Source organism: Primulina tabacum, chromosome 5 (genome assembly GCF_025594145.1).
Source record: "Primulina tabacum isolate GXHZ01 chromosome 5, ASM2559414v2, whole genome shotgun sequence".
NCBI lineage: Eukaryota > Viridiplantae > Streptophyta > Magnoliopsida > Lamiales > Gesneriaceae > Primulina > Primulina tabacum.
Window position 1 is genome coordinate 793,466 of NC_134554.1, and position 25,228 is coordinate 818,693.

At 34.8% G+C, this 25,228-nt stretch overlaps 3 protein-coding genes and 1 pseudogene across 3 annotated transcripts; 3 read left to right on the plus strand and 1 right to left on the minus strand.

Annotated features, from left to right (window-relative positions):
* The first annotated feature begins 101 nt into the window (after window positions 1-101).
* On the plus strand, window positions 102-6,502 carry LOC142545191 (beta-adaptin-like protein A). The gene is made up of 11 exons (XM_075652205.1): window positions 102-356; window positions 943-1,459; window positions 1,754-1,878; window positions 2,514-2,712; window positions 3,557-3,785; window positions 3,879-4,045; window positions 4,177-4,386; window positions 4,838-4,948; window positions 5,052-5,228; window positions 5,329-5,772; window positions 5,983-6,502. Exons 1-11 carry the CDS (start codon window positions 304-306, stop codon window positions 6,286-6,288), a joined length of 2,538 nt encoding a protein of 845 aa, XP_075508320.1. The 5' UTR covers window positions 102-303; the 3' UTR covers window positions 6,289-6,502.
* Window positions 6,503-7,482: 980 nt separating this feature from the next.
* On the plus strand, window positions 7,483-10,844 carry LOC142545194 (pentatricopeptide repeat-containing protein At5g25630-like; annotated as a pseudogene).
* Window positions 10,845-10,963: 119 nt separating this feature from the next.
* Window positions 10,964-14,382, minus strand: LOC142545193 (rhomboid-like protein 11, chloroplastic). Its single transcript, XM_075652206.1, has 7 exons — window positions 14,156-14,382; window positions 12,507-12,631; window positions 12,256-12,341; window positions 12,097-12,137; window positions 11,842-12,008; window positions 11,659-11,721; window positions 10,964-11,328 (listed from the first exon to the last, which is right to left on the minus strand). Exons 1-7 carry the CDS (start codon window positions 14,346-14,348, stop codon window positions 11,167-11,169), a joined length of 837 nt encoding a protein of 278 aa, XP_075508321.1. The 5' UTR covers window positions 14,349-14,382; the 3' UTR covers window positions 10,964-11,166.
* A 1,379-nt stretch (window positions 14,383-15,761) lies between these two features.
* LOC142544526 (sulfite exporter TauE/SafE family protein 3-like) lies at window positions 15,762-19,709 on the plus strand. Its single transcript, XM_075651566.1, has 12 exons — window positions 15,762-16,269; window positions 16,911-17,070; window positions 17,177-17,377; window positions 17,463-17,527; window positions 17,657-17,684; window positions 17,819-17,910; window positions 17,985-18,071; window positions 18,182-18,232; window positions 18,375-18,596; window positions 18,785-18,878; window positions 19,008-19,148; window positions 19,419-19,709. Exons 1-12 carry the CDS (start codon window positions 16,042-16,044, stop codon window positions 19,493-19,495), a joined length of 1,446 nt encoding a protein of 481 aa, XP_075507681.1. The 5' UTR covers window positions 15,762-16,041; the 3' UTR covers window positions 19,496-19,709.
* The last annotated feature ends 5,519 nt before the right edge of the window (window positions 19,710-25,228 follow it).

Below are 25,228 nucleotides of genomic sequence, written 5' to 3' on the forward strand. Positions count from 1 at the left end.
TAAGACCTAATTATAAGAGACAAAGCACATTTTTCTTGCAGAAAAAATCTCTTTATTTCGCTAATAAACATTAATTTTTTTAATGAGTGCTAATGGTCATAATCGAGTACTAACAGAAAGGGGTACGTGAGTGGGGGCCTAAAGTCTTTGCCAAAATCACATCTGTATGCGGATCCGTCGCTCTTCCCAAGATCCAATTTTTTTTTGGTGGGTAAGCATTTGATAACTGAAGAATTCTCTAAATTTATCGGAAGCCTTGATTCGAGCATCAACCAGTTGAATTTAAAGGATCGCGAATCAGTAATGGCGCCTCCAGCTCAATCTCAACGATCCCCTTCCCCATCTCAGCCTTCCGGGTTCTCTTCTAATCCCTCATTCCTCTAATTCTCTCGATACTTATGGGTCTTAGCTGGACGGAAAGTCCTAGGCAGAGTATTTATCAACTGGCGCAACTTTTGACTCAAAATCCTTTTTTTTAGTTGAATGGGTAAATGGGTGTGAATTCTTGGTATTTAGAAATATGGGAAGTTCTGTAATTGGGGTTTAAGTTTTACTTTCTACTGTATGAATATGTGCTATTGAAATTTGCAAATGGTTTAAGTCAATCGTTTGTTGTGAAACGAAAGAAAAAAAAAACACTATCAATTTAACTAATGTGCGTTATGACCATGTGTTTGTGGATATCTTTTCACTGTGTGGCCTGCGGGATCGTTAGATGAAAATGGAGCTACGAATCCAGTTCATTGCTGAATTTATGTGTTATGAGATGTTTGTGTCCTGGTGGGTTCGATATGAGGGTATTATGTTAATTCATGGAGATTTGGGCACTTTGAAACGGAAAAAAGCAGTGAATATTTACTTAACTTTATCTCGTTCTCGAACTTCGAAAATGGATGGTAACTATGCTACTTCAAATTCTGACCCCCCTTTTGTTTCGAGCAGGAAAGGGGAAGTTTCAGATCTGAAATTGCAGTTGCGCCAGCTTGCTGGTAGCCGAGCTCCTGGCACCGATGACACAAAAAGGGACCTTTTTAAGAAGGTTATATCTTACATGACGATTGGAATTGATGTATCATCAGTTTTTAGTGAAATGGTGATGTGCTCAGCGACTTCAGATATTGTCCTAAAAAAGATGTGTTATTTGTATGTGGGGAATTACGCGAAGCACAATCCAGATCTTGCACTTTTGACTATTAACTTTCTCCAGAGGGACTGCAAGGATGAGGATCCAATGATTAGGGGTTTGGCATTGAGGAGTCTTTGTTCCCTTGGTGTGGCTAATTTGGTGGAATACTTGGTTGGGCCTTTAGGTAATGGGTTGAAAGATGGGAATAGTTATGTTAGGATGGTTGCTGCTGTTGGAGTGCTCAAACTATATCATATATCAGCATCTACTTGCGTGGATGCAGATTTTCCTGCTTTGCTCAAGCATTTGATGCTCAAAGACAGAGATGCTCAGGTGAAATTATTTTGTGCATCATTTGTTATCTCTGTTTTTAGATGTCAATGCAACTTTTAACCTTCAGATCAATCTCTACCTGTACTACATGGGTTTGATTTGGAGTTGAGATATGCATACATTCTTGGTAAATTGGTAACAGTATACTGTTGATTTGTTTTTTCGGATGTGCATAAATATGTTCAAAATCTTCTTGATCTTGAATCATCCCACTTTTTTTGCATCATACTGTTCTTTTCAGACAGGATTTGCTTTTCTTATGTCAAAATCGTTTTATTTACTGTTGTCAATCAGGTGGTCGCGAATTGTTTAACTTCTCTTCAGGAGATTTGGGGTCTGGAAGCCAGCACATCCGAGGAAGCAGCTAGGGAGAGAGAAGCATTGCTTAGCAAGCCAGTTGTATATTACTTTTTAAATAGGTATCGTATTGGGGATCATTAGCAGATTTTTTTCTAGCTATTGAATTTCAATTAGTACTAGCTACAAAGTCATCCAGATTATTTATTATTTAGTATTTTGTTGTGCTCTGCTTTTATTGTAAAATGATTTTTCACCGTGACAGAGTAGATGAATGCAATTCATGATTCTGCATTCCTTATGTGGTAGACCTTGGTTTTTCCTCAGCTTTATTCAGTGTTTCTTTTTTTTTTATTATTATAACTTGTTCAAACAATGATGCTCGATGGTTAGTTTCATTATTATAGAAAAATGAAAATATTTTTTACTTCTAGTTTTCTAGATCCAGTATTTCTTGGTGATATGCAGGTGTGATCATTCCACTCACACGTATCCTTTCTGATTCTTATCTCTTGAACGGAAACTAGACCTTGTAGTTCTGTACCAAATTATAAGGATGCACAACCTGGAGAATCCAAAATGAACACGTAAACTGTCTTTATTCTTACATGCTGCAGCAATATTTTAATATGTGCATATTTATCGTGTAAGTTAGTTATAAATTTTGAGATTAAGAATTGGTGGTAGATCATATTTTTTACTTTCTTACATATGTTGAAAGTTAGGAAGTACCGAAGTCTGCATTCGATTACTGCAGGATCAAAGAATTTAGTGAATGGGCACAATGTATTGTTTTGGAATTGGTTGCTAAATATGTTCCAACAGATAGCGAGGAGATCTTTGACGTGATGAATCTTCTTGAAGATAGACTTCAGCATGCAAACGGTGCAGTTGTCTTGGCCACCATTAAGGTGTTTTTACACATGACCTTATCCATGACTGATGTTCATCAACAGGTAATTGCTATTTTCAATTCAAAATCACCTTGTTGTTTCATAATTAATGATAACTGATGCTTTGGTTTGATTTAATGCTTCTCCCAACTTCCACTAAATTCCACTCACATAAGCTTCGATTCTCCAATTGAGTTTCCAAGTTTTATGTGTCACGTTATTCTGGGATATGAAGTCCGGCAGGTTTCTGGTGCTGTTTGATTGTAAATTTTATACAGCTTTTGGTTCATGTTTCAGGCCCATTTCTGTATTTTTTCCATTTACCTAGGAGCCATTTTAGACATGGAGTCATTTTAGACACCGACATGTAGCTACTTTTTTATTACTGGTAGCTCCTGGAGTAACCATCAAAAAATTTATGTGAAATAATTTACTCGCAATTTGATTTCTGTATACGCAAATTCCTACTGTTATGGCAACAATGGGGTCCATGGCCACACATTCTTTAAAGTTTAAAGATATCTTTCTTTTCTCTTTTGCTGGATTTGGTTCCTATGACCATTTTACCCATTTAAGTCCACAAATCCCTCAATTCCTGGGATGTGCAAGTTTGTATTCTCCTATGCTGTCCTTCCAAATTGAGAGTCCTTTATCATTTACGGTGAGTATAAGATAATATAGAATCTTTCAGCTGCATGTACGTAGTGTAAAACAATTTATTGGTCCAAGACTCCGAGTCAAATTGCTATTTAGATGCTTCAAAGGTCAAACCGATGCATATACTATTAAGTTTTTAAGTTTTCTTTGTTAATAATCAGTGTCTTTTTTACTTATTTGGGATGTGCTTCTATGACTATCTTAGATATATCTTGCCAAGCACTGAATTACTTAAAATGTTTGTCTCTAGGTGTATGAGCGGATTAAAGCTCCTCTGCTTACCTTGGTAAGCTCAGGAAGTCCTGAGCAATCCTACGCGGTTCTAAGCCACCTTCATTTGCTGGTGATGCGTGCATCATTTATTTTCTGTTCAGACTACAAGCATTTCTACTGCCAGTACAACGAGCCATTTTATGTCAAAAAATTGAAACTTGAGATGCTGACCGCTGTGGCAAATGAGAGTAATACTTATGAGATAGGTAGATATTATCTTCCTGTCATTGGTTGGTCGTGGGTGGTGGTTTCTTAACTTATTGAAGTAACTAATGTCCAACCTTTTGGCTTCATTTTAGTGACTGAACTTTGTGAATATGTTGCAAATGTTGATATCCCGATGGCAAGAGAATCAATTCGAGCTGTTGGGAAGATTGCATTGCAGCAGTATGATGTTAATGCCATTGTTGATCGTCTGCTTCAGTTTCTGGAAATGGAAAAAGAACATGTGACTGCTGAAACTCTTGTAAGTCTCTCTTTTCTGTCCTGAACAGTTGGATAAGTTGATCACGCAATGTTATTATGGAAAGTTACATGATGTAATGGTTTAATCCTATGAGCTAACTCTAAATTTTTCTTTTTTCTTTTACTGTGTAGGTTCTTGTGAAAGATCTTTTAAGAAAATACCCACAGTGGAGTCACGACTGCATTGCAGTTGTAGGGAATATCAGTAGCAAAAATGTTCAGGAACCAAAAGCAAAGGCAGCTCTTATTTGGATGCTGGGGGAATATGCCCAGGACATGCAGGATGCTCCTTATATTCTAGAGAGTCTTGTAGAGAACTGGGATGAGGAGCATTCTGCAGAGGTGATTAGATGGCTTTCCATCACGTTTGACCCTATCTACACTTCCATCAATGTCAATTTTATTCAGTTGTTGACAGTTATCTTTTTGGCTTGAAAGTTCCTATTAGTGCATGCTCCATGTTGGTATAGTCTGGAGTTACTATAGAATTATATCTCCATAAATCTCAACTTGTGTAATATGCTGCGAATCTCGTTTTTGGTTTAATTATTTGAAGATGAATCTAAAAGGATTAGTGATTGTGTAATTTGTTGGGAGAATATCTCATTCTGCATCTCTACGTGCCTAAATTTCTCATTGGCTTGTGAAAAAATTGGAGATGCGAGTTTATTTATACATCTTAGAATGAAACCTATAGCTACTTTTTTGATCCAACTGTTAAAACTGTGTGTGCAGTAAGAAACCTTAAATGACATTTAAATGCCATTCAAGTAATTAGTTTTGTGTTATACAGGTTCGTTTACATCTTCTCACAGCAGTAATGAAGTGTTTCTTGAGAAGACCACCAGAGACTAGACAGGCCCTAGGAGCTGCTCTAGCTGCTGGTCTTGCCGATTTTCATCAGGTCAGCCTTCATTCAAGGTTGACTGAATATAATCTGAAGCTCATATCTATATACTTTCGTTTAGCTTTTGGAAGAATGGTTGCTAAATTGTAACCCATTTCAGGATGTTCATGATCGAGCATTATTCTACTATAGGCTTTTACAATACAATGTTTCAGTAGCAGAACGTGTTGTGAATCCTCCAAAACAAGCTGTCTCGGCCTTTGCAGACACGCAAAGTAGTGAAACAAAAGATCGCATCTTTGATGAATTTAACAGTCTCTCTGTTGTGTACCAGAAGGTACTTCTACTTTTCTAACTTCATCTTTCCTTAGATTCTGAACGGCCAGTTTCTTTATGCATTTGGGAATGCTGAATGATTGGCGTAATTATATTTGTAGCCCTCGTACATGTTCACTGATAAGGAATACAGAGGACCATTTGCGTTCTCGGAGGAACTTGGGAATCTGTCCATTGGCACAGAATCTGGGGATCATATAAATGTAGCTCAGGGAGTCGAGGCAAATGATAAGGACTTACTATTGAGTACTTCTGAAAAGGAAGATAATCAGGGTTACAGAAACAATGGTTCAGCGGATAGTGCCCCTTACGATAATTCTACGACTACAGGTGCTTTTGAGGCTCATTTAGACCTTGTATCACTTGACAATCTATCCACACAAACAACTTCTAGTTTGGCGATAGATGAACTGCTTGGTCTGGGAATGCCAACTGCACCTAGTCCGGGTCCTTCGCCTCCTGCTTTGAAGCTCAATGCCAAAGCCGTTCTAGATGCTAATGCTTTCCAGCAGAAATGGCGCCAATTGCCAGCATCGATGTCCCAGGTTTGTTGATCTCATAACTTCGTAATGATTAAATTTGCATCTGACGTACAACACACCAAAAGAAAAGATAAAGCATTTCTAACAATAAAGTTAAGTTTGCATCACCAACCAAAAAATTCGTCACCCCAGACTAAATCCAAGAGTATCTTATAGGCTAGTGCATTGAACAGAATCCAAGATTTGACGAGTCAATTACTTCTTCCCTTTCAGGAAATCTCTATAGATCCACGAGGAGTTGCGGCCATGACAACGCCTCTGGCCCTTTCTCGACACATGCAAGGCCACTCGTTCCACTGTGTAGCTTCAGGCGGTCACCCTCCAAATTACAAGTTCTTTTTCTTTGCACGAAAAGAAGAGGAATCATCTGCGTTTCTTGTCGAGTGTATTATTAATTCGTCAACATGTAAAGTGCAACTAAAGATCAAAGCAGATGATCAGACCACGGCCCCGCCCTTCTCAGAATTGTTCCAGTCTGCCTTGTTCAAATTCGGATTGCCTCAAGGGCACATAAAATAGGCGTTGCTTGCATATGCTCATTCAAATTTGATTTTGTTGAGTGACAGACAATAAACAAAGAGAACTGTATTGTAAATTTAACTTACACCAAAAAGTGAACAGAGCTCCTTTTGTTGTGTTTGGCTTCCTTTAACCTTTGTAATTGTTGACATTCTTTTATTTTTACCTTATGAATTGATACTCGAAAAAAAAATTTGTGGCCCTTTTGTTTTAATCGTTTCTAATGGGTTTTTTCTTTAAAAAAAAAACCCATTAAATTGATTTGCTTCCAAAAAGTATCTTATTCTTTGTTTTGTTCTTCATTTAATTCCCAAAAAAAAAACTTGTTAAATTGATTTGCTTCCAAAAAGTATCTCATTCTTTGTTTTGTTCTTCATTTAATTCCCAAAATAAATATAAACAGTTTCACATCTCCAATATTTAATGTTAACTAAACGTTTCATCATTTTCGAAAAACATTCTGCTATTATATTATATTTAGATTTGAAATATGTTATCTCAATATTTTGAAGTAATTTAGCCTGAATTTTCTGATTTAATTTTATATTTATATTAATAGTTCTTTTTTTTTGGATATAACATCAAATATACAATTTATTTATTTAAAATATTTACCCAAAATATTTTCTCAAATCTCAATTCCACAAAACCCTCAAAAGACTAGGGATGCAATCGAGTTGAGCTGAACCGAACTCTTGAATGTTTGAGCTTGGTTCGTTTATAATCGGGCCGAGCTCGAGCTTTATTTAATGAATATATGTATGGCTCACGAGCTTATTCAAGCCTTTATCGAGCCTAAACAAGCTTAATAAATATGAATTATACATTTAAATTTTCGTTAAATTAATTAAAAAGTAAATTATATATTTAAAGAAAAATATATTATTCTTATTAAATTTTGTAAATTTATTATAATAAATAAATTTAATATAATTTTCTATATATTTCATAAATAATATGCAAAATTAATAAATCAAATATCAAAACTATTATTTTTTCATCTAAAAGATTACTCATGAACTTACCAACGAACATGTTCACGAGCTAACGAGCCGAATACTGTAAAACTTGAGTTTTGTTTGTTTATCTTAACGAGTCTCATTAAACGAGCTCAAACGAGCTTTTATCCAAATAATATTTAATTAATTAAACAACGTAGATAACATCAGACTGCCTTACATCTTTCCTTATCTCCACCATATTTCCAGAAATTATGACGTACAATATTTGTGGATAAGATTTTTTTTGTAAGAATTTGTAGTTTAAAAAAGGACTTCCTGGCTTAATTCCTACGTGTTAATGCATCGTGGGAATAACTAACCGACTGGGCTATGTGTATCTGGAGAGAGTTCAATGTGCGTAAAGGTGCCAGCTTTCTGTTCTTTAACGGTTCAAGACCTCATTCATTTACTAGCTTTCTAAATATTATTTATTCCATTAATTTGTTTTTTCATTTTCTTGAATGTAATTGTGTGATTTTTTTGGGTGGGGGCACTACCAAGTTTCTTGGTATTGCAACATTTCAGTTGCCGGATTCGAGATTACGAGGGAACACAGACAAGTAGGTTTAAAATTATGTTTTCCATGATTTTCTTGATTTTTAAGTTAGTATTTGGGACGCTAGTTTTCTGGTTGAAAAAGATTTGTGATGGCTTGGCCTTTATTGTCGTGGCTGGCGGTAAATATTAATTGGATTTGCGCATGAAAAAAAGAGTCGTTGGAATTCTCAGAAAATTTAAAGAAGGGGGAGAACTTGGTGATCTAGAGGTCCGGGGCAAACTTAAAAATCCGTAAAAATAGAGAGGAATTGTCTACAATGTCAATTCTTAGGAGCCAAGTTTGTGATATCATTTTCAGTCTCCACACTTGAAACCTCCGAATCCCCATTATAGAGATTTTATCAGCAAGTTTTTATTTGCATGGCTGTTGATATTCTTAATTATTTTTGTTTTGCAGTGTAAACACTGATGTGCGGGTCGTGGAGATATTGATTCTACACCGATGCCCTTGTATGCTAGGAATTCAAATTGCTCACAATATCTTTAAAGAAAAACAATGGGCTACCTTGGGGATTTTGATAAAGAAAGTGAACATCTGATAAAGAAAGTACACATTCTGAAATGACCATCAATAGCCGAGGGAACACTTTGATTGTCAAAGAGAAGCGTGTTCAAGAATTTTCAATCAAGGTAATCTTTTATAGCCTTAAGTTCACCTGACTGCGTAATGGCCAAAAATGTGACGATCTTTTTATCATTGCAGGAAAGGTCTCATGGTGACATACACAGCTCTTTTAGCCTCTTTTACTGTTCAGAAACGCTTTGAATACATAAATCCAATTATTTCTCAAGTGCAAAAAAGTGGGATGAAACTTGATTATGTTTTCTTTAATGCGGTTGTCAATGCATTTACTGAATCTGGGGACATGGAGGAAGCGATGAAAGCTTTCTTGAAGATGAAGGAGCATGGGATGAAACCCACAACTAGTACATTTAATACATTGATTAAAGGATATGGGTTAACTGGAAAGCCTGAAGAATCGTCAAGAATTATGGAGCTAATGTCCAGGGAAGAGAATGTGAGACCCAATCTGAGGACATATAATGTACTTGTGAGGGCATGGTGTAACAAAATGAATTTAAGAGAGGCTCGGAATATGGTGTATAAGATGGTAGCTTCAGGATTACAGCCAGATGCTGTTACAACGCATTGGTGACTGCTTATGCTCAAAATGGGAAAACTGAAGAGGCAGAACAGGTGATTAAAGAGATGTGGATAAACAATGTGCAGCCAAACGAAAGAACTTGTGGCATCGTAATCTCAGGATACTAGCCATGGCTTCTTCCCCCCCTTGTTTTGGAGGAGCAGTAGAAATGATTGTTCCTGCTACCTGTATCTTCAAGAAAAACATTATGTATATTGCTGGATCCGAATTGGATACTCTGTTCTAAATTCTCGCATTGATGAAGGTGGTCTTGCTCTTTTTGGAAAACATAAATCACTCGTAGCAATAGACTAATTTATAAGGAACTGTTTTATTATTCCATGTTCTCTATTATGTTATATCCATCCTCCAATGATATTTCGATCTTTAAATTATTCCCATTTCCTCCGTCATAGCACAAAATCATAATGGCTCTGAAGATGTAGTTGAGGTTCAATGATTTTTTGTGACTGGCAATTTTTGACTGTATAATGTCAAGGTCTTGATACCATTTAATTGTACCAAGCTTTTCTGGAATCTGTGATTTCGGGTTTTTTGTTTGATCAGGCGACACCCGGATTTGAACTGGGGAAAAAGTATTTGCAGTCCCCCACCTTACCACTCGGCCATGCCGCTAAAATGATACAAAAATCTAGGTTCTGACCCTGACGGAAGAATTTGGAGTAAAACCAGATGTGATCGCATTTAGCACCATCATGAATGCCTGGAGTGCTGCAGACTATACGATCAAGTGTCGAGAAATTTTTGATGATATGGTGGAAGCCGGCATCAAACCAGACGCCCATGCATATAGCATTTTGGCTGAAGGTTATGTACGTGCCCGCTAAAATGATAAAAAAATCTAGGTTCTGACCCTGACGGAAGAATTTGGAGTAAAACCAGATGTGATCGCATTTAGCACCATCATGAATGCCTGGAGTGCTGCAGACTATACGATCAAGTGTCGAGAAATTTTTGATGATATGGTGGAAGCCGGCATCAAACCAGACGCCCATGCATATAGCATTTTGGCTGAAGGTTATGTACGTGCCCAAGAACCAGAAAAGGCCGAGGAACTTTTAACCGCCATGAAAAATCCAGTATTTGTCCTAATGTTGTGATCTTCACCACGATTATCAGCGGATGGTTCAGTTCTGGCTCAATGGACTCAGCAATGATTTTGGAAAGATGATAGAATGTGAATGTGAAATGTCGCCAAATCTAAAGGCATTTGAGACATTGATCAGCTGTTTTGCAGAAGCTAAGAAACCATGGAAAGCAGAAGAAATGGTCCAACTCATGGAGAAGTTCAATGTTCGACCAGAGAAAAGCACGTTTCTGTTGGTTTCCTAAGCATGGCGAAGTGTCGGATTAACGAAAGAAGTGAACCGAATTATGGGCACTTTTCGAAAAATTCAGCTAGAGATGATGCCACTGGAGAGCCTGGAGAAAATTTACAAGAAAGTAGCTGTAAATTTTTCTTTTTCAAGATTACAGATACCTAATGTGGTCGTTAGTGATAAAAAATGGTCATTTGCTCCAACAAAAACAAAAGCCGTGAATCTTGGTTCGAGATCCGGGGAAGGTGATTCGGTTTCTAGTCGGAAGCAATATCAAGGGCAGCTCTATGTATCTGCTCAGTTTTTATCCTTGTGTACAGTCTTATTATTGAATTAAAGAGCAAGGACATACTCACCTGAAGAAGGCTTGACTGCACTTGAAGCGCACAGATATAGAGATACACTGACTGTTGTAAATAAAAGAAGATGGGGAGATGTAATTCATTAATCTTTTGGCTTATTTTGTCTTGAAGGATTCGGCGACAGGGTAACTCCTATGTCTTGTTCACCGCCATTTATTTGCGCTAAATAGTACTGTATGACCACTTGAAAACGATGCCTATAAATGATCAGATTATAGTTTGATATCCTTTTTTCGAGGGAAAATTTATAGACAAAGGGAAACAGCTGGTAAAACGTACATCAATGAGTAATCTTGTTTGAGAATAAAAACATTGTCATAACAACTTTCAACAACCGTATATTGTTTTCAAGAAAATTTAATTGCTGGAATGCAAAGTTCACAACAGCTCTACTCGATGGTACAACATCTTGAAAACAGATTATGTGGTATATAAAAACAGAAATAACAAGTACTTGAGTTCAAATTACTTGTTATTTGTCGTCTGCTGTCGAAGGAACCTTGCTGAGGAGCCATATTAGAACCACACCAATAAGGGCACCAGAAATATGTGCTATGTGATTTACGTTCTGCGTGGAGTAGACGCCTTGAAAATGTCCTCCTAAGCTTGCTGAAGCTTGAGCTGCTTCCATCACCTGATACACCGAATACTTTATGGCAAAATAGTCCCAATAAAAAATTTAGTCGAGTGGAGAGGTTTAATGATACCGGGGAAGCAAAAGTTTCATTTTAGAAGAGTTATCATCAGAATTTTACTTTTTACGTCCCAGGGAAATGATCCCTCCCTGCACCCACTAGCTCCGCCCTAGCATGCAATTGTCCTCATTATTCTTAATGAGGTGATGTGATCTTGCTTGATTTGTTTGAAGCAATAAGATTCATGTGGATATTTGACCAAGAATAAGTCATTTCTGATGTCAATATGAATGCCTTGTGTTTTACATAACAGATATGGTGTAAGATACCTTCTCTACGACGAACTGTCCCAAAATGAGCACTTCAAGAATCTTCCTCCAGTCCCAGGACATCTGCAGCACAAGAAAGTGGCCAAGTCAATTTTCATAGGGGTTTCACCTGTTTAAAAATATGAGGTAAAACAACACCAAGCAATGTCAAAGTACTCGTATTTGATATTATCATCATCATACCTTCACGAGGACACTAACTGCAAAGAGTCCAAATACAGCACCAGATGCTCCAATAGAAACTGCATTTCTTGGGAGAACTAACCATGACACAAGGTTTGCCCCTGCACCAGTCAAGATGTAGGAAAGCCACAGTGCAAAATTTCCTTCTTCTTCTTCAACTAGTTTTCCTGGATTACAAACAAGAATGCATTTACAAGCCCGCATTATGATAATCCCATGCAAGCAAACTTTTTGAATAAACAAACCAAGGCTCACCAAAAATATACAAGAAAAAGAGATTGCTGGATAAATGGTTCCTGCAAGCAATATACAGGCTCGGTGAGTCTCAAACTCAAAATATATAAGAAAAAGAGTTTGCTGGATAAATGCCTCCAAATACAATTTATATGAAAATTTGAGAATTAGAAAAAATACCAACTAAAATGGCAGAACGTTGCAGTAATAAACTGGTACCATGCAGGTTGGTTATGGTAAAGATACAATTCTTTAACCAACGGAACCTGGAAACAAGAAGAGATTTCATCTTAGAAAATACTAAGAAGCACAAAATTTGTTTTGAATCCAGCAATCTTTTATGGCTCCATTATCGTTGAAGCGCCACTGAGAAAGAAAAAAAGGAAAAAAAATTCCAAGACCTTTTATTGTAGATCAAATGGTTTAGAAACCTGGAAAACATGATCTGCAACATATATCCCAAGATTCATCAGTAGAATCCAGAAAATGCCATTGACACGCTTCTCTGGCTTCCTTTTCTCCTCGGGTTTCCCAAGTTCGAGCTGTGATATCATGTCTAAGTGAAATATCATCAGATAGCTTCACGTTTTATGGAAATCAAGGTTCACTCTGTGGCTTACAATATGCTCATTTACTATGGAATCTACCACTCTAAGGTAATCTTGTAAACCTCTAGCTGTCTTAGGGGAAAAATAGGCTAGCAAAAACATATCAATGATTCACTCCCATCCAGTAGCACATACAATAAAAATCCGCAAAATGACCAATAATTCAACCTTGTAGACAAAAGTTACATTAAAATTTTTCGAAAGACATTAAAATCTTTCCTTCTGTAAACACATTAATTCTCAGTTGACCAATGTAAACGAAATGCATAGAGTGCTATTTTATTGACATTTTCATCAAAGGGAAATTCGAGGATCTAATGTGGAAAGTCAAACTTAGAGAATGCAAGTAAAATTTGGTAGTGCTTTTGAGAATTCTCGGAAAATGATTTGAGGTGTTTGGGAATTGTATGTGAAATATGACATATGCTGAGTATGTTGAATTTGTCATGGGATAATTAGAAATATAATCTTGGTGAAACATTCCTTTTAAAATTTGATATTTATTATCATAATTTTTTTTCAAAATGATCTTCAAAAATATAGAAAAAACAAAAGTCAAACAAAGGTTAAAAATTTGAAAATATTATCAATCAAAATCTTGGTCGAACAAATGCTTGCTTATGTTTCCAGCAAACATTTCCATTTTCTGAAAACACAAACAAACATAAATCCACACATTTCTTTAAATATTGTGTAAAAATAAATTTTCATCTTTCACATTATCATGTGCAATTATAGTTCTAAGTTTAATTTTTCACCAATTTCATTGATATTCAGTCATTATCTTATATAATGTACTTTAGATTTGAAAATAGTTACATGACATTAAAAAATTTAAATTATTCTACATGTTCTAACATAATATGTCAATAACAATTCTTAAAACATTATGACATAAAATGACATTCAGCTCTAAAAACATGATCTTACATCGATCACATTCATCAATCATCAATTCATTTTCCAAAATATTTTTTTCAAGAATATTTGTCGAAAATACCGAAAACCCTAACAAGATGGCAAAACAGCTAAACAAGCAAGGAAATCCCTTCTGCTGAAATTTAACAATATCAAGCCAACAATATTAGACGCTGAAAATTTTCCGAAACCCAGATTTCGAGCAGAGGGCAGGGCATAAAAGGAGAGGGGATGACTCAGTAAGGCCAAAACTTGAAGCGTTAGAAAAACAATATAAATAAAATTTCAGTTTTATTTCGATCGAGTGAGGTCGTCCACGTTGGTGTGCCCTAATTCTTGACGAACACAGACAAAATAAAGTAGCAATCCTAAAATCCAAACAATTCAATTTACCCTTGACCAAAAATTGAGGAATGAGCATCAAACAGAGTAGAATTCAAACCAGTTACTTCTGAGACAATCATCACACCTTTCTTAAAGAAAGAAAAAAATCTCGCATCACTGCTCTATACAATTCTCAAAAAAAGCAATGACAGAAGGATTCCAGAAGCGACCTGAGTTGCCCTTCATTCTGCAGATTGGTAATCGAGACCTGGACTTGACAGATAATTTAGGACTCCCAAATATGGAAGAAAAGGGTAGCAAAGCAGCCGCCGCCGTAGGCATGAGTCTGCAGGGTGAAGCGCCATGGAAATTGAGAAGCGGAAGAGACTGCTTCTGCTTTTGCATAAGCTGAAGCTGTATCATCGTATTCTTCTCAATTTGGTAATAAAATTTTTGTTTTCGGAGCGTCTGTCTATATTTATAGGCTCCGTTTTGTTCGTGTAATTTATTACCAAAAAATTGTTATATAAATATTTATTTATTCATATCTGTTTTAATTACAGTATAAATAAATGTCCAAATAAATTACTTATGTTCACTACTCCTTATTGCTCGTAACCAAGGTAAAAATTTATATGAGACTATTTCACAGGTCGTATTTTGTGAGACTAATTTTTTATTTGAGTTATACATGAAAAATATTACTTTTGATGTTCAAAGTATTATTTTTTATTATGAATATCGATAGGGTTGACCTATATCACAGATAAAGATTCGTGAGACCGTCTCACAAAAGACATATTCCGTGACCAAGTAAGGTAACCGGCCAATGTTATTTTGGCCATGCTATGATTCGGTGGGGGATAGCATGGCATTATCAAGGAATCACCATCATCCCTCTTTATTTTAACTTATAGGATTGCCTCAACTTTTGGTTGTGCGCACTTTTATTTATGCTTGAATTCTGATGAAACATATCGCCGTCACAACTTTTGCTGATTTCATCGGGCAACATGGGATCAACCTTAATTTGTTTGTGTTTATGCAAGTTGCCTGTGTATTCTAATTGATTGTGCATTGAATGTCTCAACATATATCTTATTGTTGATGAATCTATATGTTTCAAAAATATGCCCGACGAGAAATGTTTTGCAACATTCTCCATAATATTTGTAATTAATGAGTTGTAAATTATTTAAATGTTTCATAACCAATATATGTGAAAAATTTATGTTTACATGGAATGTTACGGAAGATTGATTCTCAATATGCCCAATGCACTACAAAAAAGACACTGATTTTTTAGACAGAGTTTTCATTTTCGAATATTTTTTGAAATCTTTTTAAACAAAGTCGCCATATATATGATCTATTTTTAGTTTTGGTCCTTTAATGATCATCCCTTAAAAAAAATTCATTATTTTCTAGTCATACTTAGTTGGAGCAGGTCATTCAAGTCCATGTACTTATACCCTAATTGGACTTGAATTTTGTGGCTTAAATTTAAGTAGGAGTTATTAAAGTGGAACTTATATTACCGTATTCTTTTGAATTTTTGAACAGGTCCATTCTTCTCGCAAGTTCCAACCCTACAACAAGAAGAAATTAACGCAAGGATTAAAAGACTCAACACCATTCAAAATCTTACTTATTAAGAAATACCAAAATTGGCACAGTGAAAATTACATTTGGAAAAAAGAAGATAAAACGTCGTTTTCTTTTTACTAAGATCCCCGCTCATATGCTATTTATGCCACCTTGTTCATTTTTCTCTTCGACTATCGATTTCAACAATTATTTATTTGATCTTCCAACTACAAGTTCCAAAAAATGTAAAAACACTATTTTCACGCCTTCTCTCTTATGCTCTTCCATTAGTTATATATTTCCTATCTCTGCCTCTCACAGACGTTCTTGTCAACATATAACATTTTTTGAGAAAATTTGTCTTTTTTAAAAGTTTTCTTTGCTCACTCTCCATTACCAAGATACAAAATTTTCTTCAAATGTAGATACCCTTTTGTAACTAGTCCGCAAAAGTATCAAACGGTGAGGTATTTATAATATGATATCTTAGGTAAAATTAGGAAGCTTGGATATTCTTGAATCTTGATGCATGGCGGTGAATCAACCAAAGTGGAAGGCTTTTGGACCTTTTTGTACATTTGTGTGGAGCTTTATGTTAGCCTCGATCTTTGTTTCTGCTGACAGAAGCTTAAAGCGGGAATTTGTGTCTCATAATTCAACTGGGTTTCCCAGTCAGGATTCAAAATCAGATTTCTTGAGGTCGTTTGCGAGTTTCTTATGGCAAGCAGACAAGTCAGGCTACCAGCATGTTTGGCCGGTGAGTACCCAAGATCAAGATTCCGTTTATTGTTAAAATATTGTGGATGTATATGTTTCTTTCCTGAGCTGGGCTAAATTTAGTGTCGATGCTTTGTTTGTGTTCATGTTTACAGCGTAGATTAATTTGTTTGTTAAGGATCTTTTTATTGTTCATTTTGGTGGAGGCAGGTAGTTTATCACGGCTGAAATACCAGTCACTTTTATAATTTTCACTATTTTGCTGTGCTTACCATATTGAAAATTATGATGGATCTTATGCATGTTAAGGTCATGCAGGTGTCTGTTTTACATAAGAAGCAATTGTGCAGAGAAACCCCCCTCTTAATATACTAGTATTTTGTGTTTAAGCTCGATTTTTGGATTTACATACAATCAGTTTGTATTTGAATTTGCAAAACTGCCTATTATAAGTAATACTGCTAATTCATTGATATTGATCACGTCTCTTAGTAGATGTCATATATAGCATGGGAGGGGAAATCATCCTTCGTGTTTTATCATATTTTTTCATGAATATATATCGATGTTGAGTTGTAATTTATGTGTGAATTAATGAGTTGAGAGTATCCTTTGATGTAGTCGAATCTGTTTTCCTTTATTGTTTCGATAAAGCCAGTTAATCTGGTGTGTGATCTACAGGATATGGCATTCAACTGGAGAATCATTGTTGGTACAATAGTTGGATTCCTTGGAGCAGCCTTTGGGAGTGTTGGTGGTGTTGGGGGCGGAGGAATATTTGTTCCTATGCTTACTCTGATTATTGGATTTGATTCAAAATCATCAACTGCAATATCCAAATGTGAGATGGAAACATTTTCGATTGATCCAATCTTCAAATATTGTATAGTCTTAGTTTTGTTCCAAGGATGATTTTGTCATTCTAAAGGCTATTTCTTACTCGAAAGGTATGATCATGGGCGCTGCAATCTCAACCGTGTACTACAACCTTAAGCTCAGGCATCCCACCATTGAAATGCCAATCATTGACTATGACCTGGCTGTTCTCATCCAACCGATGCTCATGATGGGAATTAGTATTGGAGTTACTTTCAATGTGATATTTGCTGATTGGATGGTCACTGTTCTTCTAATCATTCTCTTTATAGGTGATAATTAAAGTTGGTGTATTAAGATTTATGTTTGTTACCTGGCGCTTTTGTTGAATTTTCTCATGTTATATGCTCATTTCAGGCACTTCAACAAAGGCCTTTCTTAAAGGTATTGAAACGTGGAAAAAAGAAACCATCTTAAAAAAGGTAGATATAAAGAGTTGAGAAAAATACATTAGTAATCGTTTTTTAGTTCTGATTTTTGGAACCACTTTGCCTCAGTTGAAAACAGATCATGCTTTTTTACACCGAATGGCATTTTGCTTCTTCTTGTAGGAGAACGCAAAACGATTCGAAACAGATGGTTCGTGGACAGATATTTTACCTTCATTGCCGCTAGACGTCGAAGAACAACAATCCTGTTTTTTTTTTCTTTCTCCTCTATTGTTCCTGTGTACCCTCTTAAATTATTAAATCAACCATGCTCTTTCATGTCAGGAAAAGATAAAGATGAAGCAGAATATAATCTTCTTCCAGGTGGCCCGAGCGACAATTCAGAAAAGGTGGCTAAAGACTTGTCAGAAGCTAAGGTGAGAATTGTATCCAGAGGAATTTTTAGTAACCTAAAAACTAATTTACCATTTGACATATTTAGTAATCTCAGGTCAAAATTATTGAGAATGTGCGTTGGAAGGAGTTCGGGCTACTTGTTTTCGTTTGGGTATCATATCTCGCACTACAGATCACCAAGGTTTTGATTTTTTTTCTTAAATAGAAAACTAGTTTTCTTATGTTCTATAAAATTCGCCATACTTTGAACTTATTTGAAAGTGTAAAGTGACAAGCCTTGAATTGTCACAGAACTACACGTTCACTTGTTCAGCAGCATACTGGGTGGTGAACTTGATGCAGGTACATGTATATATATTTTTCTGTTTCAGAAGTCGAAGGAAGAAATATGGCACAGTCGTGTTGGTATACTTTCTTTGAATTTTTGTGGTGAAACTATAATTTTTCAGTAAAAACGATCTTTTCTTTTTTCTGTTTTGTGCAGATTCCGGTGTCATTTGGCGTATCAGGTTATCAAGCGATTTGCCTATACAAAGGATGGCGAAAAATTGAATCCAAGGGAGACGAAGGGGCCAATCTTCAAGTGCTTCAACTGATTGCTTTTGGCTTCTTTGGCGTCATGGCTGGGATTGTAGGGGGTCTACTCGGTCTAGGAGGCGGATTTATCATGGGTCCACTATTTTTGGAGTTAGGAATCCTTCCTCAGGCCAGTTTCAACTCTTTCTAGTGTATTTTGATCAACCTACCTATCTGGACTCTTAAAACATCTGATCAGACTAAAGTTTCATAATTGAGACACCAAGATCTTGAATGATATATAGGTGTATGAGTATCTTTTCGGCCTTGTTTCATTTTATTTTCTTGGAGGGGTCTTGATGAATACACGTCCTTTAGGTTTCGAGTGCCACTGCCACATTTACCATGATGTTCTCCTCGTCAATGTCCGCAATCGAATATTATCTGTTGAAACGCTTCCCGGTTCCTTACGGTAAGTGATTCTTGATTGCAGCAAAGATATAGCACGTTGTATTGTTTGCCTGGGAAAATTATCAAATATCATACAAATATATTTATGTGTATTATTATGTATGTTTGAATTCTGATTATATGCTGGCAGCTCTGTACTTTGTTGCTGTAGCGGCTGTTGCGGCTTTAGCTGGGCAACATGCTGTGAGAAGGCTGGTCATTGTACTGGGAAAGGCATCCATTATCATCTTCATTCTTGCTTTCACAATCTTTGTGAGTGCGGTTTCTCTAGGTGAGTACTTATCCTAACTTCTCCCGTGTATATCACCGTAGGTTATAATATGCAATAATCAAAAACCTTTGACAAAGGCCCCTTTTGGATCCTCTGAAATCTGAATGCATTCATCATAATCACATCAACAGCATGATTCTGTGGTGCACACTGTACTCGGTCCGTGGCGGATTCGGAAACTTAACAAGTCCACATATTTCTTCGACACCTTATCAACTCATGGACATTTTTTTGACTCATGATCTCCAATTCCATGTTGGATATAAACAGGTGGAGTTGGCATTTCAAACATGATTAAAAAGATTGAACGGCACGAATACATGGGATTTGAGAATCTCTGCAAATAGGAAGTGTAATGTTGCTCATCGATATATATATATTCTTACCCAAACATGCAAGAAATTGTCGCAAATCTTGTTTCAGTACTTCTTAACATTCAGGTGGGATGAACCTTTGTTCGTGTTCACAAATGGCCTGTTTATTCTAGTTCATTGTACATTGGAAATTCATCAAAACACTATCAACATCTATACTAAATATATATTATAAAAATTCGATGCTTCTATTCCAACAATTTTTCTCTGTGTTTTTTACGCCATGAAATATTCTCTTTGCTGGGTTTAAACATTTGGCTATTTTTTTTATTTATTTATAAAAATTAGCATGTAGCACGCGCATGCACGCCGTATTTTATATGGCATAAATTAATCAGTTAAATATTCTAATAAAAAATTAAAATAATAGCAAAAATATGATGTTAAATTTGCATGTATAGTATTTTTCTAAAAGCTTTTTTACATCACACATAATTAAATAAGTAAATCAGACATTCGAAATTGCTCATTTGTTTATTTCAAATTAGTACTGAAGCAGTATTATATGCAGTATTTATCTTAATCGCTGGGGAGAAATGTCCTAGTTTCTCATAATTAATAATAAAATTTTTATTTTATTTTCTATAGATATTATAAATAATTATATGTATATATAATGAAAATTATGATGTCATTGGTTGTTATAGATTTTTATTTAGAGTTTGTTGTGCATGTTGTCTTATTCATTAATTAATATTTCCTTTCATTTTTCATTATATTATATTTAAGAGTTTGTTTTTACTTTCCCATTCTTATTACTTTGTAGTTGTCATATATAACTCGAATTTCTTAATTTATTTGTAATGGAATTAACTAGAAAATCATGTTTCAACTTCTGAATTGCAATTTGATATCTTTTAATTGTATAGAAAATCTGGAAACACAAAGAACTAAGCGATAGATACACACTTTTGCTTCTTAATCTTTTAGACAGCAGCTTAGGAACGTAGTTTTTTTTTTTTTTTTTTTTCTTTTTTTACACAACGTGCTTCTTGCTAGTAAACTTAGGAACGTAGTTGAAGGTCCCAAACCAGCTGAGAAAATCGTGTAATTTAGGTTATAGTGGAGAAATTAAGTTATTATTAATTTCTAAACATGTTAAACTAGTACTTATAACTATTTTACCAAAAGTTATAGTTGATGTTAATTGTGTAATTCAAATATTTTAAATTGTACAACAACACAAACATTACGTTTCGATTTCTTTACGAACAACATGAACAATTATTACACTCAACAGCATCCATAACTAATGAGGTATTTGTGCGCGAGATTTAGTTTTGTAATTCACTAAATACTTGGTTTTGGATACATGTGGTTAATTTAGTAACCATATGGTTTAGATAAAAGCTTAATAAACAACTACAGTTCAAAATGCATGAATGAGATTATATTACGTTAGAGAAACTTTCATGAGATAAATTAATAAGATTAAATAATTAAAAGTCTCATTGTTTTAGCTAATAATCATTACCGTTGAATCGGAATGTATAATTATATGTTATGGAAATATTTTTTATTGAAAAGGAATTAGAATATTTAATTATTCTGTCTAAAAAGAAAAAAAAAAGAAGAAGAAGAATGGATGGATTGAATAGACAAGTGGATTGAATATATCCTTGACATTGTATAGATCAATCTTCTGTATCGGAATTCCATATATTGAAACTACCACACCAATTTGGAATAAAAAAAATCATATGGAGACCGAATAACATATGACGAGTAAATGAATTATTTGATATATGATTTGATTGATTTGAATGAAATTATGTCTACATATCTTATTTGAATTGACATGACATACATGACATTTATGATTGATATATGAATGGGTAAAATAAATATTTTTTTAATAGACATCATTTTTTATATATGTATGTCATGCATGTTGAACTATGATCTTTGAATACTTTGATATCATCGGATTGTAAATTGATTCATGAGTTTTGAACATGATATTATGTTTGGGATTATGTGGCTCGTAAAAACATACGTCATTTGAGCCACTGTGACTGAGGTTGGTGTGTCTCTCGAGCTTTGATGATTTGATAGCGATTTGATCTAGTGGATGAGTAACTGACCTGATATATTTACGACATACATGGGTTGCATATCATTTTATAGATATATGTTATATTATAGTTGTTCAATATGAGACATTTGCTCACCCCCCAAGTGGATTGTTGTTGTTTTTATGTGTGGATAATGACAGATACCACATGTCATCAGGAGACTTGAGATGATACTTTTGGATGGAGTCACATTTGAGTTGATGGTTGATTTGTCTATCCCTGTGTATATATTTATTTATATATCAGGGTATGTCTCGTGGATATAAGTTGTTTGTATATATTGTTTCAATCATGTGTTGACATGTTTTATAATGTGATGTGTTTAGACGGTACTTTATTATATATATTTTTTATTATTATAATAAAAAATAGCATATTTTTACACGGCAATTAATTAACCAAATTCAAACTGTAAGGCTACGTTTGGTTTGGATGATAAAATAATGAAATGATTAAGAGAAAAATGATAAAAAGAATGATTGAAGTAGATAATGATAAAATAATATTATGTTTGGTATAATTGTTAAGAATGTGATAAATAATAATATTTTGATGAATTGACAAAATTGCCCTTCCAGTTTTATGGCGGCGGCGGTCGACGTCGGCCGGCCGGCCGAAAGCGACAGCGGCGACAACGACGGCGGTCCGGCTATCGGCCGGCGGTCGGCCGACATGAGGAAGCAGCGGCCGGTCGCCCGTCGGCGTCGGCAACGGGCGGCTGTGGTCGGCGGCAGCGCGGTCGGCGGTGGTCGGCGGTGGTCGGAGGACGGCGATGGTCGGCGGGGGTCGGCCGGCGGTCGGTGGAGGGAAGTGGTTGTGAGCTTGGATTTAGGAGAAGGGTAAAATTGGAAAAATAGGATGAATTAAGAGTGATATAAATAATCCTAGGTGTTGATGAATGATTATTTTATCACGCCTAATATAACGTAATCATTCATAGGAGGGATTGACTTGGTTAAATAAAAAACGTACCAAACATGTGATTAGGTGGGTTAAAAAAAATAAACACACCTAATCACCCAAACCAAACGCTGCGTAAGTTAATAACAATTAGGATTAATTATCACTTTCAATGATCGAATAATTAAAATTTTGTAACGAAGTTACAAATATATTCATGCAAATATATTCATGCTACAGATAGCATGAATATATTTGTGCTTACATGATAATTAACCAATAAACTATTTTGTTAATCAATATTTAATTATGTTAATAGCCAGTTGTCTAATCACAGAAGATGTTGATCATTGTTTTGATTGGTCTGATTTCGAAGCATATTTATTTGTTAAAAAGTAAAAAAATTAGACTCAGCAATTGGTGAGCATAGATCATAGCAGATTGCGAATAATGATGGAGAGAATCATACTTTTAGCTATTTAGTTTAGTTTAGCCTTAAAAATGAACCATAAAGTGCTTTCCTTCCGCATAAATATTCCATTTTCTATATGATCTGTTTATTCTTTTACAAAACAATTTCTAACTTTAAAATATCAGTCCATAAAATGTCAAAAAAGTCAAACATTCAACCATAATGAGACATTTATAGAAAGAATATATTTTAATTTCAGAACTGAAATATACAGTCAGATTTTTATATGGAGATTTGTAATCTAAGGCATCCCCATACACTCCAAGAAAATAAATTATCTCCATTAATTTTAAAATATTTATTTCTGTTTTACTGGAAAAAAATATTAATAAAACCCCAATAAATGATCTTTCGAAAAATCGACCAAAAAAAAAAAAAAATCTGAACATAATCAATAGGTGTATATCATAATTATTCTCGAGAAAGTCACATTTAATGCCAACCAGTCAATTAGATTCCCAACAAACGGACCCTTTTTCAGGGTTGACATTCAAAATAGTTACAAAAATTTATCACTGATGAAAATTAATGGGTCATATAATTATACACTCAATCAATTAATCACTGACGAAAAAAATGTTACTTATTAAATAAAGATCAGAAACAAAATTAGTGGGTCATTTGGAAAGTTATATACACAAAATAGTTACAAAAATTTATTCTATCTTAATTTTAACCCTTAGAATTGAATCCATTTGGTGAATTGATTCGGTTTAAAAAATACCAATTACTCGATCTCCTGATTGTATTTACGTCTTTAACATATTGTAATATTAATGTTGGTAGCGATGATGCGACAAAACATGATTTATTAAATTGACTGTCGTGTTAAGTATCCGTAGGGTATCTTGAACCTAATTTATATTATGTGCATCCCATGTTTTTATATAAAATTTATTCGTAAAATAGGATTAAAATGATATGACTCTAAATTATATAATTCTAAATAGTGACTTGATCACCAAAGTCAAAAGAGCTTGGAAGATGCCTCAGACCTCATTAAGCGGCTGTTATGGAAAAGTGGCCCATTATCAATGTAAGGGTCACTTTATGTTATGTTCTTTCGTGACCAACAATATATATATTTTTAGTATTATAATAAATATATGATTTCATTATTTATATAATATCAAGCCATCAAAATACTAATATAAAATTTTCCATCAATATAGGAGTGGTGTTTCTCAACAAAAAAAAAAAAAAGAAAGAAAAACAGTAGACATACATTTCAAATTGCTTCAGTATAATCTTTCATCCCTCTTTGTGTTAAAGACAAAAACTCGTGTGAGACGGTTTTACGGGTCGTATTTTGTGAGACGGATATCTTCTTTGGGTCATCCATGAAAAAATATTACTTTTTATGCTAAGAATATTACTTTTGACTGTGAATATCGGTAGGATTGACCCGTCTCACATATAAAGATTCGTAAGACCGTCTCACAAGAGATCTACTCTAGGTTAAAAGTCTGAAAAATTAGTTGTCTTTTTTTAGTTGTTTTACTTGAACATCAATTTTTTTTTTTATTTGGAACAAGATATCTATTTGAGTCAACGATGATTTAGATATGAATTTTATACTCATAGATGTCAAACATGGATCTGTCACAGAACTCATTTCTCATGGTTTCTGGTTTTGGGCGTTTTTCGGTGTTGAGATAATTGAATTTCTTTCTGATGTCTTCTGATGAAATATGGGATTTTGATTTAGAATTTCAGCCATGTATGTTAAGTGTGTTTTGGTTAAGTTGTTGTTGAGTTATGACCTTAAAACCGAGCTTAGGTCCAAGCTGGAATTAGTAACTTGTTTTTGGCTAAGATTTGAATCTTTATTTGATGGAAATAAATTATTTATAGTTTTTAATAGCCAGGAAGCTCCAAGGAGTTCATTAACGATTGTGGTAATTTAATTTGAAGGATAAGGTACGGATTGATCGATTCTTTACAGCGTCTATAACGACGTGTAATTTAATTGATGTGATTTTATTAGAATTATGTGTTTATGTGCTCTTCGTGCTCTTTGGGTATATTTTAAGATTATTCCTCAATTTTTTAAAAATAAATGTGAGTTTTTAAATATATTGGAATAATCTGTGGATTTATGTGCATTGTTGAGCACTCATTCATATCGAGCCATGACTCCGTTGTTTCTGAGATTTCTGTTTACTCTTGTATGAGTTATTTAGACATCAGAGCCGAGGGCGTTTAAGCGTCACACATCTGATGAGTAGCGGAAGGGCCGAGTAGTTCTGCAGACTGACA

Excerpts from the sequence above, each read along its gene's own strand:
- LOC142545191 (XM_075652205.1), top strand. The coding sequence starts at position 304 with ATGGCGCCTCCAGCTCAATCTCAACGATCCCCTTCCCCATCTCAGCCT. Across the intron at positions 1,460-1,753 it reads TCAAAGACAGAGATGCTCAG|GTGGTCGCGAATTGTTTAAC; the intron begins GTGAAATTATTT and ends GTTGTCAATCAG. Across the intron at positions 5,773-5,982 it reads TGCCAGCATCGATGTCCCAG|GAAATCTCTATAGATCCACG; the intron begins GTTTGTTGATCT and ends CTTCCCTTTCAG.
- LOC142545193 (XM_075652206.1), bottom strand. The coding sequence starts at position 14,348 with ATGATACAGCTTCAGCTTATGCAAAAGCAGAAGCAGTCTCTTCCGCTT. Across the intron at positions 12,138-12,255 it reads ACGTTCTGCCATTTTAGTTG|GAACCATTTATCCAGCAATC; the intron begins GTATTTTTTCTA and ends TATTGCTTGCAG. Across the intron at positions 11,329-11,658 it reads GACAGTTCGTCGTAGAGAAG|GTGATGGAAGCAGCTCAAGC; the intron begins GTATCTTACACC and ends TCGGTGTATCAG.
- LOC142544526 (XM_075651566.1), top strand. The coding sequence starts at position 16,042 with ATGGCGGTGAATCAACCAAAGTGGAAGGCTTTTGGACCTTTTTGTACA. Across the intron at positions 17,685-17,818 it reads AAAACGATTCGAAACAGATG|GAAAAGATAAAGATGAAGCA; the intron begins GTTCGTGGACAG and ends CTTTCATGTCAG. Across the intron at positions 17,911-17,984 it reads AAGACTTGTCAGAAGCTAAG|GTCAAAATTATTGAGAATGT; the intron begins GTGAGAATTGTA and ends TAGTAATCTCAG.